A 17884-nucleotide genomic window follows, 5' to 3' on the forward strand; every position below is an offset into this window, starting at 1 on the left:
TTATCGTTTTTGTACTCATATGTTGTATGTATTTTACTGTGTTGTTATTGTGTTTTGGCTTTATTTTATTGTAATATGCTGTTGGGCTTGGCCTCATGTAAGCCGCCCCGAGTCCCCATTGGGGAGATGGTGGTGGGGTGTTAAATAAAGACTATTATTATTATTCTTATCATCCTGTTCCCACTAGGAAAGTGCTGACTGGGATATTGTATTTTGAAACAGTATTCCTTTCGTCCTCCATTCGTGCCTCTTTGAATTCCTGGCTGTCTTTAGGAAGAGTCTGAAGACCTGGCTGTTCCAGTGTGCCTTTCCAGAATAGGAAACTCCTGGTCTCAAGTCCCAAATGCACTTTGTTGGAGATTCAGGATTATTTGCACTTTGCACATACCTCCAAATACCTCTACATATCGCCTGTCAAGTCTAGCACTTTTAAATTTTGTCTACTACATTTGGCCCGTCCCTTGGTTTTAGATGCATCACTGTGTCATTGCTTTTATTGTTCTAATGTTTTGCTTGATGTTTTTATTTGCTTCTGACTTTTATTGTGTCTGTGTATGTTATTGTTTGTTGGCAGCCTTGGCCTTTGTAAGCTGCATTGAGTCCTTCGGGAGATTTTGCGGGGTATAAATAAAGTTAATAATAATAATAATAATAATAATAATAACCCTGCTCTATGCCTGTGAGACGTGGACTGTCTACAGACGTCACATGCAGCTCCTGGAACGATTCCATCAGTGCTGCCTCCGGAAAATCCTGCAAATCTCCTGGGAAGACAAGCGGACAAACGTCAGTGTGCTGGAAGAAGCAAAGACCACCAGCATTGAAGCGATGGTCCTCCAACATCAACTCCGCTGGGCCAGCCACGTTGTCCGGATGCCTGACCACCGTCTCCCAAAGCAGTTGCTCTACTCCGAACTTAAGAATGGAAAACGGAACGTTGGTGGGCAGGAAAAGAGATTTAAAGATGGGCTCAAAGCCAACCTTAAAAACTCTGGCATAGACACTGAGAACTGGGAAGCCCTGGCCCTTGAGCGCTCCAGCTGGAGGACAGCTGTGACCAGCAGTGCTGCAGAATTTGAGGAGGCACGAGTGGAGGGTGAAAGAGAGAAACGTGCCAGGAGGAAGGCGCGTCAAGCCAACCCCGACCGGGACCGCCTTCCACCTGGAAACCAATGCCCTCACTGCGGAAGAAGATGCAGAGCAAGAATAGGGCTCCACAGCCACATACGGACCCACAAGGAAATCCATAATGGAAGACCATCTTACTCGTCCAACGAGGGATCGCCTAAGTAAGTAAGTAAGTAATAATAAGGGCCAGGGCTTCCCAGTTCTCAGTGTCAATGCCAGTGTTTTAAGGTTGGCTTTGAGACCATCTTTAAATCTCTTTTCCTGTCCACCAACATTCCGTTTTCCGTTCTTGAGTTCGGAGTAGAGCAACTGCTTTGGGAGACGGTGGTCAGGCATCCGGACAACGTGGCCGGTCCAGCGGAGTTGATGGCGGAGAACCATCACTTCAGTGCTGGTGGTCTTTGCTTCTTCCAGCACGCTGACGCTTGCATGACTGCATGGAGCGACGTTACCTTCCCACCGGAGCAGTACCTATTGACCTACTCGCATTTGCATGTTTTCAAACTGCTAGGTTGGCAGAAGCTGGGGCTAACGGTGGGAGCTCACCCCACTCCCCGGATTCGAACCTGTGACCGGACAATGTGGCTGGTCCAGTGGAGTTGATGGCGGAGGACCATCGCTTCAATGCTGGTGGTCTTTGCTTCTTCCAGCACGCTGACGTTTGCATGACTGCATGGAGCGACGTTACCTTCCCACCGGAGCAGTACCTATTGACCTACTCACATTTGCATGTTTTCAAACTGCTAGGTTGGCAGAAGCTGGGGCTAACAGAGGGAGCTCACCCCACTCCCCGGATTCGAACCTGTGACCGGACAATGTGGCTGGTCCAGCGGAGTTGATGGCGGAGGACCATCGCTTCAATGCTGGTGGTCTTTGCTTCTTTCAGCACGCTGATGTTTGCATGACTGCATGGAGCGACGTTACCTTCCCACATGGAGCAGTACCTATTGACCTACTCGCATTTGCATGTTTTCAAACTGCTAGGTTGGCAAAAGCTGAGGCTAACAGTGGGAGCTCACCCCGCTCCCCGGATTTGGAACTTGTGACCCTTCGGTTAGCAAGTTCAGCAGCTCAGTAGTTCAACCCACTGCGCCACTGGGGCATCTGGGAGAGAATATATCTAGCTAACTATCCTATACAGGCTCTGCTCTGCTCCCTGGATGGATGGATTACTCTTCATGTTTAGTGGGGTTGGGCAGCAGGGAGAGAATACATTTATCGTATTATTACTAGCTGCCCCTGCCACGCGTTGCTGTGGCCCAGTCTGTTGATCTGGGAAATAAAGTAATGAGAAAGTGTTCGTTTCTCAGATATGTAATGTCTTTATGCTTGTGGGTAAACAGTATTTCTTGCTGTTTCTTTGTCAGTTTTGATGTGGAGAGTGTCTGGTTTGCCCACCATGGAACATTGTCCTTCTTTAAGGGTCCCTTTCAAATCTATGATACTATATCTGTGTGCATGTGAATCATATATATCTATCCATCTATCTATCTATCTATCTATCTATCTATCTATATCTATGACTGGATGGCTCTTTGTCAGGAGGACTTTGATTGCATTTTCTTGCCCTGATGAAGGGAGTTGGATTGGATGGCCTTGAGTATTTTCTGTTGGTCATGGAGGTTCTGTGTGGGACGTTTGCCCCAATTCTGTCGTTCGTGGGTTTCAGAATGCTCTTTGATTGTCGATGAACTATAAATCCCAGTGACTACAACTTCCAAATGTCAAGGTCTATCTCCCCCAAACTCCATCTGTGTTCATATTTGGGCGTATTGAGTGCTTGTGCCAAGTTTGGTCCAGATCCATCATTGTTTGAGTCCACAGTGCTCTCTGGATGTAGGTGAACCACAACTCCTAAACTCAAGGTCAATGCCCACCAAACCCTTCTAGTGTTTTCTGTTGGTCATGGGAGTCCTCTATGCCACGTTTGGTTCAATTACATCATTAGTTGAGTTCAGAATGCTCTTTGATTGTAGGTGAACTGTGAATCCCAGTGACTACAACTTCCAAATGTCAAGGTCTATTTTCCCCAAACTCCATCTGTGTTCATATTTGGGCGTATTGCTTGTGCCAAGTTTGGTCCAGATCCATCATTGTTTGAGTCCACAGTGCTCTCTGGATGTAGGTGAACTACAAGTCCCAAACTCAAGGTCAATGCCCACCAAACCCTTCTAGTGTTTTCTGTTGGTCAGGGGAGTCCTGTGTGCCATGTTTGGTTCAGTTCCATCATTGGTGGAGTTCAGAATGCTCTTTGATTGTAGGTGAACTGTGAATCCCAGTGACTACAACTTCCAAATGTCAAGGTCTATTTCCTCCAAACTCCATCTGTGTTCATATTTAGGCATATAGAATTTTTGTGTCAAGTTTGGTCCAGATCCATCATTGTTTGAGTCCACAGTGCTCTCTGGATGTAGGTGAACTACAAGTCCCAAACTCAAGGGAGTCCTGTGTGCCATGTTTGGTTCAATTCCATAAGTGGTGGAGTTCAGAATGCTCTTTGATTGTAGGTGAACTATAAATCCCAGCAACTACAACTCCTAAATGACATAATTTTTGAGTGATGGTCACTCCTTGTGTTGTGAGATGTTTTGTTGCCAAATTTGGTGTGATTTCGTTCATTTGTTCTTTTGTATTTAAGGTACTCATTACACACAGAGCATGTATAGATAGATAGATAGATAGATAGATAGATAGATAGATAGATGGAATATTTCTTCCATGACTCTATCTCATGACTCTATCTTCACTCCTTTGGTTCCAGGGCTTTGGAGAGATGCTCTTTCCCACTCCTAGAGTGTCACACTGGGCAAGGAAGGGTTAAGGGGAGGGAGTGTGGTTCCCAGAGAGGCAGGAAGGAAGTGGGCCTGTCCTGCCCCTCTAGGAACCCAACTCCCTTCCCTTCACCCTTCCTTGCCTGGCTGGGAGAGGAGAGTTGGTCGTTTTGGCCTCTTCTCCTACTCCTCCTCCTTCTCCTTCCTTTCCTTCTTCTCCTTATTTCCCCTTCAGGTGAGTCTTCTTCCCATTCCTTCTCCAAAGGGCCAAAGAGGGGCTGAAGCCCAACACACCTGGAGGGAGGGCCAAAGGGGGCCCAGGCCTGGCCTCACCTGGGATTGGGTGGCCATCAATCACAACACACTGGGAGGTTGCCACTTCTCCAACCAGGGGGTCCTTAGTAGGAGGGAGAGGCAGGCAGAGAGAGAGAGGCCCAGGGCTTTCCCCTCCCCACCCACTCACCTGCCTCACCTGGCTCCTCTCCTCCCCAAATCTATAAGGTAAAGGTAAAGGTAGTCCCCTGACATTAAGTCCAGTCATGTCTGACTCTGGGGTGTGGTGCTCATCTCCATTTCTAAGCCGAAGAGCCGGCGTTGTCCGTAGACACCTCCAAGGTCATGTGGCCGGCATGATTGCATGGAGCGCCGTTACCTTCCCGCCGGAGCGGTACCTATTGATCTACTCACATTTGCATGTTTTTGAACTGCTAGGTTGGCAGAAGCTAGGGCTGACAGCGGAAGCTCACGCCGCTCCCCGGAATCGAACCTGCGACCTTTCGATCAACAAGCTCAGCAGCTCAGTGCTTTAACCCACTGCGCCACCGGGGGCTCCCCCCAAATCTATCTATCTATCTATCTATATATATATATAAATGCTCTGTTCATAATGAGTACCTTAAAAACAAAAGAACCAATGGACGAAATCACACCAAATTTGGCAACAAAACGTCTCACAACACAAGGAGTGACCATCACTCAAAAAAATTATGAATTTGTCATTTGGGAGTTGTAGTTGCTGGGATTTATAGTTCACCTACAATCAAAGAGCATTCTGAACTCCACCAACGATGGAATTGAACCAAACTTGGCACACAGGACACCCATGACCAACAGGAAATATTGGAAGGGTTTGGCAGACATTGACCTTGGGTTTGGGAGTTGTAGTTCACCCACATTCAGAGAGCACTGTAGACTCAAAACAATGATAGACTGGATGCCCGACCACCGTCTCCCAAAGCAGCTGCTCTACTCCGAACTCAAGAACGGAAAACGGAATGTTGGAGGACAGGAAAAGAGATTTAAAGATGGGCTCAAAGCCAACCTTAAAAACTCTGGCATAGACTGTGAGAACTGGGAAGCCCTGGCCCTTGACCGCTCCAGCTGGAGGTCAGCTGTGACCAGCAGTGCTGCAGAATTTCAGGAGGCACGAGTGGAGGGTGAAAAAGAAAAATGTGCCAAGAGGAAGGCGCGTCAAGCCAACCCCGACCGAGACTGCCTTCCACCTGGAAGCCAATGCCCTCACTGTGGAAGAAGATGCAGAGGAAGAATAGGGCTCCACAGCCACATACGGACCCATAAGAATATTTGAAGACAATCATCCTCGGAAAGCGAGGGATCGCCTAAGTAAGTAAGTAAGTAAGACTGGACCAAACTTGGCACAAATACTCAATATGCCCAAATATAAACACAGATGGAGTTTGGGGGAAATAGACCTTGACATTTGGCAGTTGTAGTCACTGGGATTCACAGTTCACATACAATCAAAGAGCATTCTGAACCCCACAAATGACAGAATCAGGGCAAACTTCCCACACAGAACCTCCATGATTAACAGAAAATACTTAAGGCCATCCAATCCAACTCCCTTCATCAGGGCAAGAAAATGTAATCAAAGTCCTCCTGACAAAGAGCCATCCAGTCATAGATATAGATAGATAGATAGATAGATAGATAGATAGATAGATCTTTTCACATGCACACAGATATAGTATCATAGATTTGAAAGGGACCCTTAAAGAAGGACAATGATAGGTTGCATGTTCCAGGGTGGGCAAACCAGACAATCTCCACATCAACACTGACAAAGAAACTGCAAGAAATACTGTTTACCCACAAGCATAAAGACATTACATATATTAGAAACCAACACTTTCTCATGACATTATTTTCCAGATCAACAGACTGGGCCACAGCAACGTGTGGCAGGGGACAGCTAGTAAGTTTTTAAATGATTCAGAGATTCTATTTGTCATCTGGATTTCCAAATATTTTCCTTTAGTTGTTATATTGATTCAAAGTCTCTTGGTTCTTCCTTACAAGAAAGGCTATGGATCATGTAGCATGGGGTGGGGGGGGGGATTCTTTGTGGGTTGGGACTGAAAGGGGGCTCAATGGGAGGCCAGGTGGGTCTGGAGGCCGGAGAAGCAGAGGCCCAAGTGGAAGGAGGGTCCAGCATTAGCTTATCCTGAAATAAATAAACGGCTTGATGTTTAATCGGCTTGGTGACAGTCTTTAGGAGGAGCTTGAAGACGTAGCTGTTTCAGTGTGCCTTCCCAGAATAGGAAACTACAAGCATTAAAAAACTCAAAAATTACAACAGCAAAACAGAGAGGAAACAACCAGGCACATCTTAACACCTCTCAACAAAAGATTTCCCCAGGCTCAGCCAGGCCTTCTAATGCTAATGAAGGTGGTCAGTTGAAACATTCACACCTAGCTCCAGCAGAGAAGAGCTCTTTGCCCCACCCCAGCCATTCCACAGATATATAAACCCATTGTCCTAATTCCAACAGACCTCACTACCTCTGAGGATGCTTGCCATAGATGCAGGCGAAACGTCAGCAGAAAATGCCTCTAGAACATGGCCATATAGCCCGAAAAAACCCACAAGAACCTAGTGATTCCAGCCATGAAAGCCTGAGACAATACAAACTACAAGCACTTTGTCCCAAATGCACTTTACTAGAGATTTAGGTCTGTCCGCATGCCCTACCTATTCACCAAATACCTATCCATTTTACCTGGTCATGCCCAGCTTTTTAAAATTTTTAAACATTACATTTGGCCCTGACACTGGTTTTAATTGTGTTGTGTTTATTGTTAATGTTTACTGTTTGATTTTTATTTACTGCTGTATTGTTGTTGTCTTTTATTGTTGTATTGGGTCTCGGCCTATTGTAAGCCGCACCGAGTCCTGTGGGAGATTGTCTAATTCTGCCTTTCTTTCACAGAGGAAATGTGATTGTTGGCTGAGCATTTTGGAGTCACGCCTGTTGAGGGATTTCTTTCCCTTTAGAGAAGGAGGAGGAAAGGCATCTTGGATCCAGTTGACTTCTTCATCGAAGAGTGGTTCCAGCATGGAGAGACCCAACTCTTCTGGACCTGAAGCAGGAGCTGGGAGCAGTGGGGCATCCTGGGAAAAAACAACACATAAGTTCCTGAGTGTTGACCCTTATAGCTCGGACACACAGCGCCAGCGCTTCAGGCATTCCTCCTTCCGAGAGGGCGAGGGACCCAGAGAGGTTTGCAGCCGCCTCCACTCTCTCTGCCGCCAGTGGCTGAAGCCAGAGCAACACACCAAGGCGGAGATGCTGGACCTGGTGATCCTGGAGCAGTTCCTGAGCATCCTGCCCCCAGAGATGGGGAGCTGGGTCCGAGAGTGTGGGGCAGAGACCTCTTCCCAGGCAGTGGCCCTGGCGGAAGGCTTCCTCCTGAGTCGGGCAGAGGACGAGAAGCAAGAAGGACAGGTGAGAGCATTTCCCCTTGGCTTCATTCACCTTGGGACTGATGGAGAGATTAAACATACATCCTGCCTTCCTTCCAAGATGGGACCGATGTGAGAGAGAAGCTGGACTCTGCTCCCTCAGCCTCTTTTCCCCCCCTGCTCTGCCCCTCCTGCTCTCACCTCCATATCCAGTGTAAGCTCAGTTGCTGCTCTACTCAATTTGTTGATCTCCAGATATAACATGGAAAATGATGGGAGGGGAAGCATGGCATTCCTTTCAAACTAGGTTGCCATCTCAGAGTTATTCTTTTAAAAAATTCTATATGTCTGTGATATCTTTGAATGTCTCTATACTACTTCTACAATACTCTATGCTTTTCCATGTGAGAGTTGGTAAAGGTAAATAAACATAAGCAGAAGCTTTACCACAGTATTTAAACCAAGATATACTCTGCAGTATAATGAAATATCACGCCGGCTTACGTAACAAGTCACAGTCTCTTTACTTCTATTCAGAAGTTCAAACAGTACAACAATATCTACAACAGTTACTCTGAATTCAGACAGAGAACAGAGGAATGAAAGAGTCTTTTTAAAATAGTCTTTTATTGTTGTATTGGGTCTCGGCCTATTGTAAGCCGCACCGAGTCCTGTGGGAGATGGTAGCGGGGTATAAATAAAGGTTTATATTATTATTATTATTATTATTATTATTATTATTATTATTATCTTGGCTAAAAAGTCTCTCGAATCTTGTCTAATTCTGCCTTTCTTTCACAGAGGAAATGTGATTGTTGGCTGAGCATTTTGGAGTCACGCCTGTTGAGGGATTTCTTTCCCTTTAGAGAAGGAGGAGGAAAGGCATCTTGGATCCAGTTGACTTCTTCATCGAAGAGTGGTTCCAGCATGGAGAGACCCAACTCTTCTGGACCTGAAGCAGGAGCTGGGAGCAGTGGGGCATCCTGGGAAAAAACAACACATAAGTTCCTGAGTGTTGACCCTTATAGCTCAGACACACAGCGCCAGCACTTCAGGCATTCCTCCTTCCGAGAGGGCGAGGGACCCAGAGAGGTTTGCAGCCGCCTCCACTCTCTCTGCCACCAGTGGCTGAAGCCAGAGCAACACACCAAGGCGGAGATGCTGGACCTGGTGATCCTGGAGCAGTTCCTGAGCATCCTGCCCTCAGAGATGGGGAGCTGGGTCCGAGAGTGTGGGGCAGAGACCTCTTCCCAGGCGGTGGCCCTGGCGGAAGGCTTCCTCCTGAGTCGGGAAGAGGACGAGAAGCAGGAAGGACAGGTGAGAGCATTTCCCCTTGGCTTCCCTCACCTTGGGACTGATGGATAGCTTAAAGGTACATCCTTCATTCCTTCCAAGATGGGACCGATGTGAGGGAGAAGCTGGACTCTGCTCCCTCGGCCTCTTTTCCCACCTGCTCTGCCTCTTATTTATTTATTTATTCATTCCAAATATTTGTACCCTGCTGTTCTCTATCCCTGGAGGAGGACTCAGGGCGGCTTACAGCTGGCAACAAATCAATGCCTCCCATATACACACAGATAAAAGAACAATTACAAAAATAGATAAAACATTAATATAAATTAAAACCATTTAAAATAGTGCAAATTGAATTAGTTGGCCAATCTAAATCTGAGTTCTGCAATCAACAACTTGGTCCGAAGCCTGTCCATTGTCCATTTACCATAGCATTGTCATCATTTATCAACCTACTATCCAAATGCCCGGTCCCATTGCCATGTTTTCAACTTTTTCCTGAAGGACAGGAGGGAAGCAGTTGACCTAATTTCACTGGGGAGCGAGTGCCCCTCCTGCTCTCACCTCCATTTCCACCCTAAGCTCGGTTGCTCCTCTACTCCAAGTTGTTGGCCCCAGAGATGGGGAGCTGGGTCCGAGAGTGTGGGGCAGAGACCTCTTCCCAGGCGGTGGCTCTGGCGGAAGGCTTCCTCCTGAGTCGGGCAGAGGACAGGAAGCTGGAAGAGAGTATTTCCTCTTGGTGTCACTTGCCTTGGGACTGATGGAGAGATGAAATGTACATCCTGCCTTCCTTCCAAGATGTGACCGATGTGAGGGAGAAGCCGGACTCTGCTCCCTCGGCCTCTTTCCCCCCCCCCCCTGCTCTGCCCCTCCTGCTCTCACCTCCATATCCACTGTGAGCTCAGTTGCTGCTCTACTCTACTCTAATGATGGCAAGGGAAATATGGCCAAGCTTTGAATGCAGTTTTTTTTACACTTGGAAAAAAACCTCTTTTCTAATCTTTCTCCATACTATTTCTGGTATATTCTTGTGCATTTCCAGGCCCAAAATAACTGTACTGAAGCCCGTCCTGATGTCCCTGAATCTGAGAAATCTCCATCAGACATCCAGAGCCTCCAGCAGAAGGAGCTCAACCAGGAAGGAGATGGGGCTGCAGCCTTGGAGGGTAAGGAGGAACCCTTGTGGGAGTTTTGGGGTTTTATGCCAGTGAACATTCCCCTTTGGGATGATTGTAGATTAGAACATCCATAATACATTTGAGATTGAGACCATGCACATTCAGGACAATTTGGCCTTGAGAGGAGTATATAGGTAGCATTCGGTTGCAAAAGGTGTAATTTCAGCGTGACTTGCCGTTTTCTTTATTGTTATACTTCTACATATTTGTTTTGTTGAGTGGGCCTGAAATATCAGCCGTACGGAATGTTCCCAGGTGGGACCCGAAGATAAGATGAGCCCTGAAACTGAGCTGGAAGACAAACTGACAACAAAGAATAACTTTAGACATTTGAAATACTAAGTCCAGTACTAGTTTCATTCCAAGCACTGCTTGAGATAAAATGGCCTAAACTCCAAAACGTTACATATTCCTGGATTGGAGAATGCTCTTGTGTTCATAGAGTTATTTCCTCATAGGTTTCTTTTCAGGACTGTAATTCTCTCCTCTGAGACATGTTAATGTGATCAGCTTTCCACCCCTTGCTCTCTCTCTCAGGGGCTGGAATGATGTTGTTGCTGAATCCTCAGTCATTTCTTCCACTTTGTGATGGAGTGGAACTGAATCAGGTAAGCAGAAGGATTCCTGGGAGAGGAGGAAGGGAGCTGCCTGGGGGTCATTCCTTCCAGGCTACATCATCAAACATCTTTTGAAACAGAAAAGATTGAACCAACAAAAACATAAATCATTTCAAGGACATTCTTGTAATTATTTTTCTTGAGTTCCCTTACGTGAGAAGGAAATGTATTCTTTTCCCACCAGGGCCCAGTCGCCTTTGAGGACGTGGCTGTCCATTTCTCTTTGGAAGAGTGGGCTCTCCTCAATCCTGGTCAGAAAGCCTTGCACGTGCAGATCATGGAGGAGATTCATTGGATGGTGGACTCTCTTGGTAAGATTCCCTCACGGATGGGGAGTTCTATTTCAAAATGAAGGATCCCAATCAGCAGCTCTCTGGTGGAAATAATTTCTGAAATCATCTCAATCGCTGAGGGTCCTCAAGGCAGGGCTTATGTTAGAAATAGATGACATAGTGTAACATTGATTTGGTGCCTGAGTCACAGTGATGTTGCCACCAATTTGGACTACTCTGGGAAGACTTCCATAACTGGAGCCAAGTCTAAGCGTACCACATTCCCTCGCAGCAATCACCCCAGAGCAGACACACTACTCTCTCTCTCTCCCTCTCCCTTTCTGAGAGAGCGAGGCAAGGAGAGAGAGGAAGCAGATTGGCTGGAGAGAGTGGCTGGAGAATTGATCAGCAAAAAGAACACACTTCCCTGGATTCAGATACACAGGCGTGGCTATACATCTTATTATCGGTGTGGTATTCAACCTTGTTTTTCCTCCCAGCCAGGCTGGCTAGCGTCTGCATGTCTGAAGCTAAGCTCTCTTTCTACGCTGCCTCTCCCAGCACACAAATAGCCCATGCCTCAGTCATTCGCAAATTTGTGACCTGCAACACAATGCGTTCTATGTTCTTTACTTGTGAATGTTTGGGGCTCGGGGTTTTTTGTGCATTGGGAGAGGCATATAGCAGTAATCAAACTCTATGCCCCTCTCTTTCAAGTGCTGAGAATGTCATTCATGGTAGACTCACAATTGCAGAAATGTAGCTATTACAAATTGAGTCCATCATTTTGAAACACTGTATATTTATTCCACCCTAAAGCTTAGGAAATACTTCATATATTCCCCTGCCACTTCCCTAAATTCTCATAGGTGAAGAAGTAGCCGCTCCCCTGTAAAAGCCAGGCAGAATTAGACAAGTATTGGAACCAGAGCAATTGCCTGACCAAAGGGACAGTCCTAAGCACGGCATTTCCAAGAAGTCTCTGTGATTGCGACATTTGGATTACCACCAGCTCTTCCCTCTGGTGCACAGTCTTCTCACTCCTCACAAACTGGGATGGTTAGGAGGCAATATCCACTCTCTCCAGGGTGGTGTTACGTGGAGGTCACTATATCTGGTCAAATTCTGCAGACATTCCTTTTTTTGTTCCTTGTATCTTTCCATCTTTGTCATGTAAAACTGTAGCATTCTGAAATTAGATATGGGCCCTTCTACTTTGGAGCAGAAAAATCCAACCTTTAGTGAACCTGGGAAGAGAGAATTGGAGGTTGGGGAGAGAAATCAAAAGGAGGGGGTGATTGTGAAATGGGTGGTAGCAAGGTAAAGTTTTAGCTAGAGAGAAAGGCAAGCATTTGAATGTGAAGGGAAAAGTCATCCATTCCCCCAGAAAGAAGGAGACAGAATTTAAAAAAACCAGATTGGGCTGAGGAAGAGTTAGCCTCTGGAGCATATGTTATTCACCTTTCCTTTAGAGGCTCCAGGCAGTCAAACAGTGTCCATCTTTACTGACCAAGGTGTGGGGAGAAGACATTTATATCTTCTTTTCCTCCATATCTATGTTGTTTTAAGGATAATTTCAATCTCCTTCTAATACCATTTCCCCAGTGTTCTTATCACTCACACAGAGGAATGATTGTCTTTGTCCTTCTTCACAGGAGGTAACTGTAGCACCAAACAAAAGAAGCATTTGGGACACAATGGGGGCCTTCGTAGACACCAGCAAAACCACAGAGAAGATGGAACTTCTGCCAGAGAAAGGCCCTACAAATGCAATGTATGTGGGCAATGTTTTGCCCAAAATGCGGCACTTATACTTCACAAGACACTCAGTGCTGGAAAAAGCCATTGTAAATGGAAAGTATCAGCAAAATGTATTGCTGATAACAAACTGCCAGATCTGAACCAAGAAGAAATCTTTGAAGGAAGTGAGGATTTCCTAAGCCAGGAGTGTGAGAAATCTTTTACCCAGAGTGCAAGCCTGGTGAGGCACAAAAACCTCCACACAGGAGAGGAGACATACCAATGCCAGGAGTGTGGGAAATATTTTGCCCGCAATTCAAACTTGGTAAGGCACAAAAGACTCCACACGGGAGAGAAGCAATACCAATGCCAGGAGTGTGGGGAATGTTTTGCTTACAATTCACAATTGGTGATACACAAAAGACTCCACACAGGAGGGAAGCTGTACCGATGCCAGGAGTGTGGGAAATATTTTGCCCACCCTTCAAACTTGGTAAGACACAAAAAACTCCACACAGGAGAGAAGCCACACCAATGCAAGGAATGTGGAAAATGTTTTGCTCGCAGTTCACAATTGGTGAGGCACAAAAGACTCCAATGCCAGGAGTGTGGGAAATGTTTTGCTTACAGTTCACAATTGCAGAGCCACAAAGGACTCCATACAGGAGAAAAGCCATATCATTGGCAGGGGTGTGGGGAAAGCTTTGCTTACAGTTCAGACAACGAAGGCGGATGCCACAGACTGTTGAAGCTCATTGAGAGAATCGTCCTGCCGAAGGCCCTTGATTGAGTGGGGATTTCTTCCCCAACTCTCCCCAACTCGGCAGCTAGAAGCGGGTGGGCGCTATCAACTCGACTGTCCAAACTGGTAAGATACGAGAGCGTTTGGCCCTAGAGGGAGAGTTGTGCAGGGCGCGGCAAGATTACCCAGTGAAAGCCGGGGCTAGGACGCCAGCCGCTATTTTAAACACAAAGAAAGAGATTCAGAACAGAAATAGAAGAAGAAAGGAAACCCAGAATGGGTATGAAAACTACTAAGTTCCTTTGGAGAACGTAAGAAATAATTCATATATACAGACTGAAGAATACAAGAAATACAAGTTACAGAGAGAGAGAGAGATTTAAGAGTGAGAAACAACAGAATGTAAAGTAAAAGAAAGTCCAGCAGAAAATAGCAAGGATAACAAGAAATCAAAAGGAATCGGAAATGAGAGATTAGATACCAGAAAATTGGAGCCAGAGCGAGGAAGAGGACATAGGCGGAGAGAGGATGAGGGTGTTAAAAGGAAAAGGAAAAGAAAGAAAGGGGGAGGGAGGGAGAAGGGGAAGAGAAAAGGAACAGAAGAAGAGAGAAGAACGCCGCGAGAATGTGAGATAAAAACCCAAGAATATAAGGGAATACTTTGGAAACTGAAAAGAGAAGACACCTCCCCATCACCACGTTATCCACCTTACACCACGCCGCCCTTAGCCTACTCCGACCTTCAATAGAGAAGCAGGTGAAGATGAGAGACCCGGAGTGGCGAGGCACGAGGAATGCCTCTTGTCACTCGCGCCTCATCTGTGACGACAACAAACAAATAAATTAAATAAACAATCCACAACATAGGAAATTCCCTTACGACCATCACAGTAAGGAGATCGGAAAGGGTGGGCTGCCTTCTCAGGGACGAGGAAGAGAAGAGGAGGAGAAAACGAAAGAAGAGGAAGATTCAGCCCGGGGGAGAGATGAGAGGAGAGAGAAGCTGAGAAGAGAGTTAAGAGAAAGGTGAGAGAGGCCAATAATCATGTAAAGCAGAATATACCGAAGAAAAACTTTAAAGGTAAAAAAATAAAAGAACTGGGAAAACAGAGACTGTCACTCACGTTCCTTCCCAGAGTTTCCTTTTTTTTCTTTTTCTTCTTTCTTTTTGCCTTTTCTCCTTTCCTTTCCTTTTTCGTCCCCCTCTTTTTTCAAAACCTCCAAAACAATAAAGACCATTAAGGCCATTTTTACTTTGGAGAACAGAATAGATTTCTATATCGGGACGACTGGGATAACTTAAACTATAAAGCAGAGTTTCTCACCCTGGGGGTCGGGACCCCGGGGGGGGGGGGGGGTCACGAGAGGGTGTCAGAGGGGTCACAAGAGACCATCAGAAAAAATAGTATTTTCTGTTGGTCCTGGGGTTCTGCGTGAGAAGTTTGACCCAATTCTATCGTTGGTGGGGTTCAGAATGCTCTTTGATAGTAGGTGAACTATAAATCCCAGCAACTACAACTCCCAAATGCCAAACTCTATTTTCCCCAAACTCCACCGGTGTTCACATTTGGGCATATTGAGTATTCGTGCCAAGTTTGCTCCAGATCCACAGTGCTCTCTGGATGTAGGTGAACTAGAATCCCAGAACTCAAGGTCAATGCCCACCAAACCCTTCCAGTATTTTCTCTTGGTCATGGGAGTTCTGTGTGCGGTTCCATCATTGGTGGAGTTCAGAATGTTCTTTGATTGTAAGTGAACTAGAAATCCCAGAAACTACAACTCCCAAATGACAAAATCAATACCCCCCCCCCCCACTCCATCAGTATTCAAATTTGGGTGCATTGGGTATTTGTGCCAAATTTGGTCCAGTGAATGAAAATACTTATAGACCTCCTATCAGATATTTACATTATGATTCGTAACAGTATCAGAATTACAGTTCTGTAATTTTATGGTTGGGGGTCAGCACAACATATGGGGAACTGCATGAAGGGATCGTGACATTAGGAATGCCACTATAAGGAATATTATAAGACGCACTACAAATAATTTGAAAAGAAATTGGACATATTCTAAGAAGGGAAAAAAAGGAGGGGAGGAGAGGGGAAAAAAGAGAAAATATAATATACTATAAAGGAATTATACAATTATATAAGGGGAAAAGGGGGCAAATTTGCATATAACAACAATAATTAATACATAGGGGAAGGAGGGAGGAGGAAGAGAAATTCTGAGATATAAGGGGGGGAAAACGAAATAAGTGAAAGACAGCAAACTAGATGTCACAATATCAGAAAGAGAAGCTAGTGAAGAAGAAGAATATGGAGAAAAAGGGAGTAGGAGCAGGAAGAAGGGGTTCCCTCTCAGAAGAATTGGGGATTATAGACCACATCTGGAATATTGTGTCCAATTCTGGGCACCACAATTCAAGAGAGATATTGACAAGCTGGAATGTGTCCAGAGGAGGGCGACTAAAATGATCAAGGGCCTGGAGAACAAGCCCTATGAGGAGCGGCTTAGGGAACTGGGCATGTTTAGCCTGAAGAAGAGAAGGCTGAGAGGAGATATGATAGCCATGTATAAATATGTGAGAGGAAGCCACAGGGAGGAGGGAGCAAGCTTGTTTTCTGCTTACTTGGAGACTAGGACGCAATGGAACAATGGCTTCAAACTACAAGAGAGGAGATTCCATCTGAACATTAGGAAGAACTTCCTGACTGTGAGAGCCGTTCAGCAGTGGAACTCTCTGCCCCGGAGTGTGGTGGAGGCTCCTTCTTTGGAAGCTTTTAAGCAGAGGCTGGATGGCCATCTGTCAGGGGTGATTTGAATGCAATATTCCTGCTTCTTGGCAAAATGGGGTTGGACTGGATGGCCCATGAGGTCTCTTCCAACTCTTGGATTCTATGATTCTATGATTAAGGATGTGATGAGGGAAATTATGAAACTTCAATTAGAAGTTAAAAAAAATACAAGACAATCAAAATAAACCAAATGAAATACTTAGAGATACTTACTAAACGACAATTAAAGGATAATATGAGAACAGTGCTAAATGTTATTATTATGAAAAAAAATGTTCCTGGATGCCGAAAAGGCATTTGATAAGGTAAACTGGTACTTCATCACTGCCATACTAAAAAAAATGGACAGATCCTAAATATAAAATTCAACCCAAAATCAGAAACACTGTTACTAGAGATAGTAAATTTCAAAATGGAAAAGAACATCGATAAGAAATTTTTTAAATCTAATAACAGTGGCAAGAATGAACCTAGCCAAAGTGTGGAGAACTAAAGAAATTCCCACAGCGGCGCAGTGGATTATAAAAGTAATGGACATAATAAATATGAACATACTGACACACAAAAATTCACACAACTTCACAAAACCACAAAGAATGGACTGGAAAGCTTGCTCCCTCCTCTCTAAGACGTCCTCCATTTGTGACCTCCCCAAGGGCCAGGGTTTCCCAGTTCTCAGTGTCTTTGCACAGCTTTTGAGGTTGGCTTTAAGCCTATCTTTATATTTCTTTTCCTGTATCTCCCATCCAAGCCTGTTCTCCTCCTCCTTGGGGAAAGAGAGCCCTGGGTCTTGACCACCCCCCCCCCCCGCCCCCCACGGCTGAGACCTTCTTTCTCTGTGGTAGGTGGAGGCTCTGCTCTACTCTACTCCTTGGGAGAACTGATTCCCTTTAATGTTCAGTAGGGGTGGGGAGCAAGGGTTTGGAAGGGAGATAACATATCTAATTATCGTATTAACATGGAATGTTTCTTCCATGACTCTCTCCCTGCCTTCCGTTTTCCGTTCTTGAGTTCGGAGTAGAGCAACTGCTTTGGGAGATGGTGGTCGGGCATCCGGACAACGTGGCCAGTCCAGCGGAGTTGATGGCGGAGGACCATCGCTTCAATGCTGGTGGTCTTTGCTTCTTCCAGCACGCTGACATTTGCATGACTGCATGGAGCGACGTTACCTTCCCACCGGAGCAGTACCTATTGACCTACTCGCATTTGCATGTTTTCAAACTGCTAGTTTGGCAAAAGCTGGGGCTAACAGAGGGAGCTCACCCCACTCCCCGGATTTGAACCTGTGACCGGACAACGTGGCCGGTCCAGCGGAGTTGATGGCGGAGGACCATCGCTTCAATGCTGGTGGTCTTTGCTTCTTCCAGCACGCTGACGTTTGCATGACTGCATGGAGCGAAGTTACCTTCCCACCGGAGCAGTACCTATTGACCTACTCGCATTTGCATGTTTTCAAACTGCTAGGTTGGCAGAAGCTGGAGCTAACGGTGGGAGCTCACCCCGCTCCCCGGATTCGAACCTGTGACCTTTCGGTTAGCAAGTTCAGCATCTCAGTAGTTCAACCCACTGCGCCACTGGAGCATCTGGGAGAGAATATATCTAGCTAACTATCCTATGAATACAGGCTCTGCTCTGCTCC

At 45.9% G+C, this 17884-nt stretch overlaps 2 protein-coding genes across 2 annotated transcripts in view; one reads left to right on the top strand and one right to left on the bottom strand.

Moving 5' to 3' along the window:
- The window catches only part of LOC132765774 (zinc finger protein 850-like), a 1095673-nt gene that overhangs the window by 565235 nt on the left and 512554 nt on the right, over nt 1–17884 (bottom strand). The window lies entirely within an intron of this gene.
- LOC137094779 (zinc finger protein 208-like) overlaps nt 1–17884 on the top strand; it is a 208478-nt gene that overhangs the window by 25424 nt on the left and 165170 nt on the right. The window contains exons 3-4 of the mRNA XM_067465594.1: nt 7130–7645; nt 8404–8919. Of these exons, the coding sequence (XP_067321695.1) occupies nt 7130–7645; nt 8404–8919 (1032 nt within the window). The remainder of the gene's footprint in view (nt 1–7129; nt 7646–8403; nt 8920–17884) is intronic.

This window comes from Anolis sagrei, chromosome 2 (genome assembly GCF_037176765.1).
Source record: "Anolis sagrei isolate rAnoSag1 chromosome 2, rAnoSag1.mat, whole genome shotgun sequence".
NCBI classification, from domain to species: Eukaryota; Metazoa; Chordata; class Lepidosauria; order Squamata; family Dactyloidae; genus Anolis; species Anolis sagrei.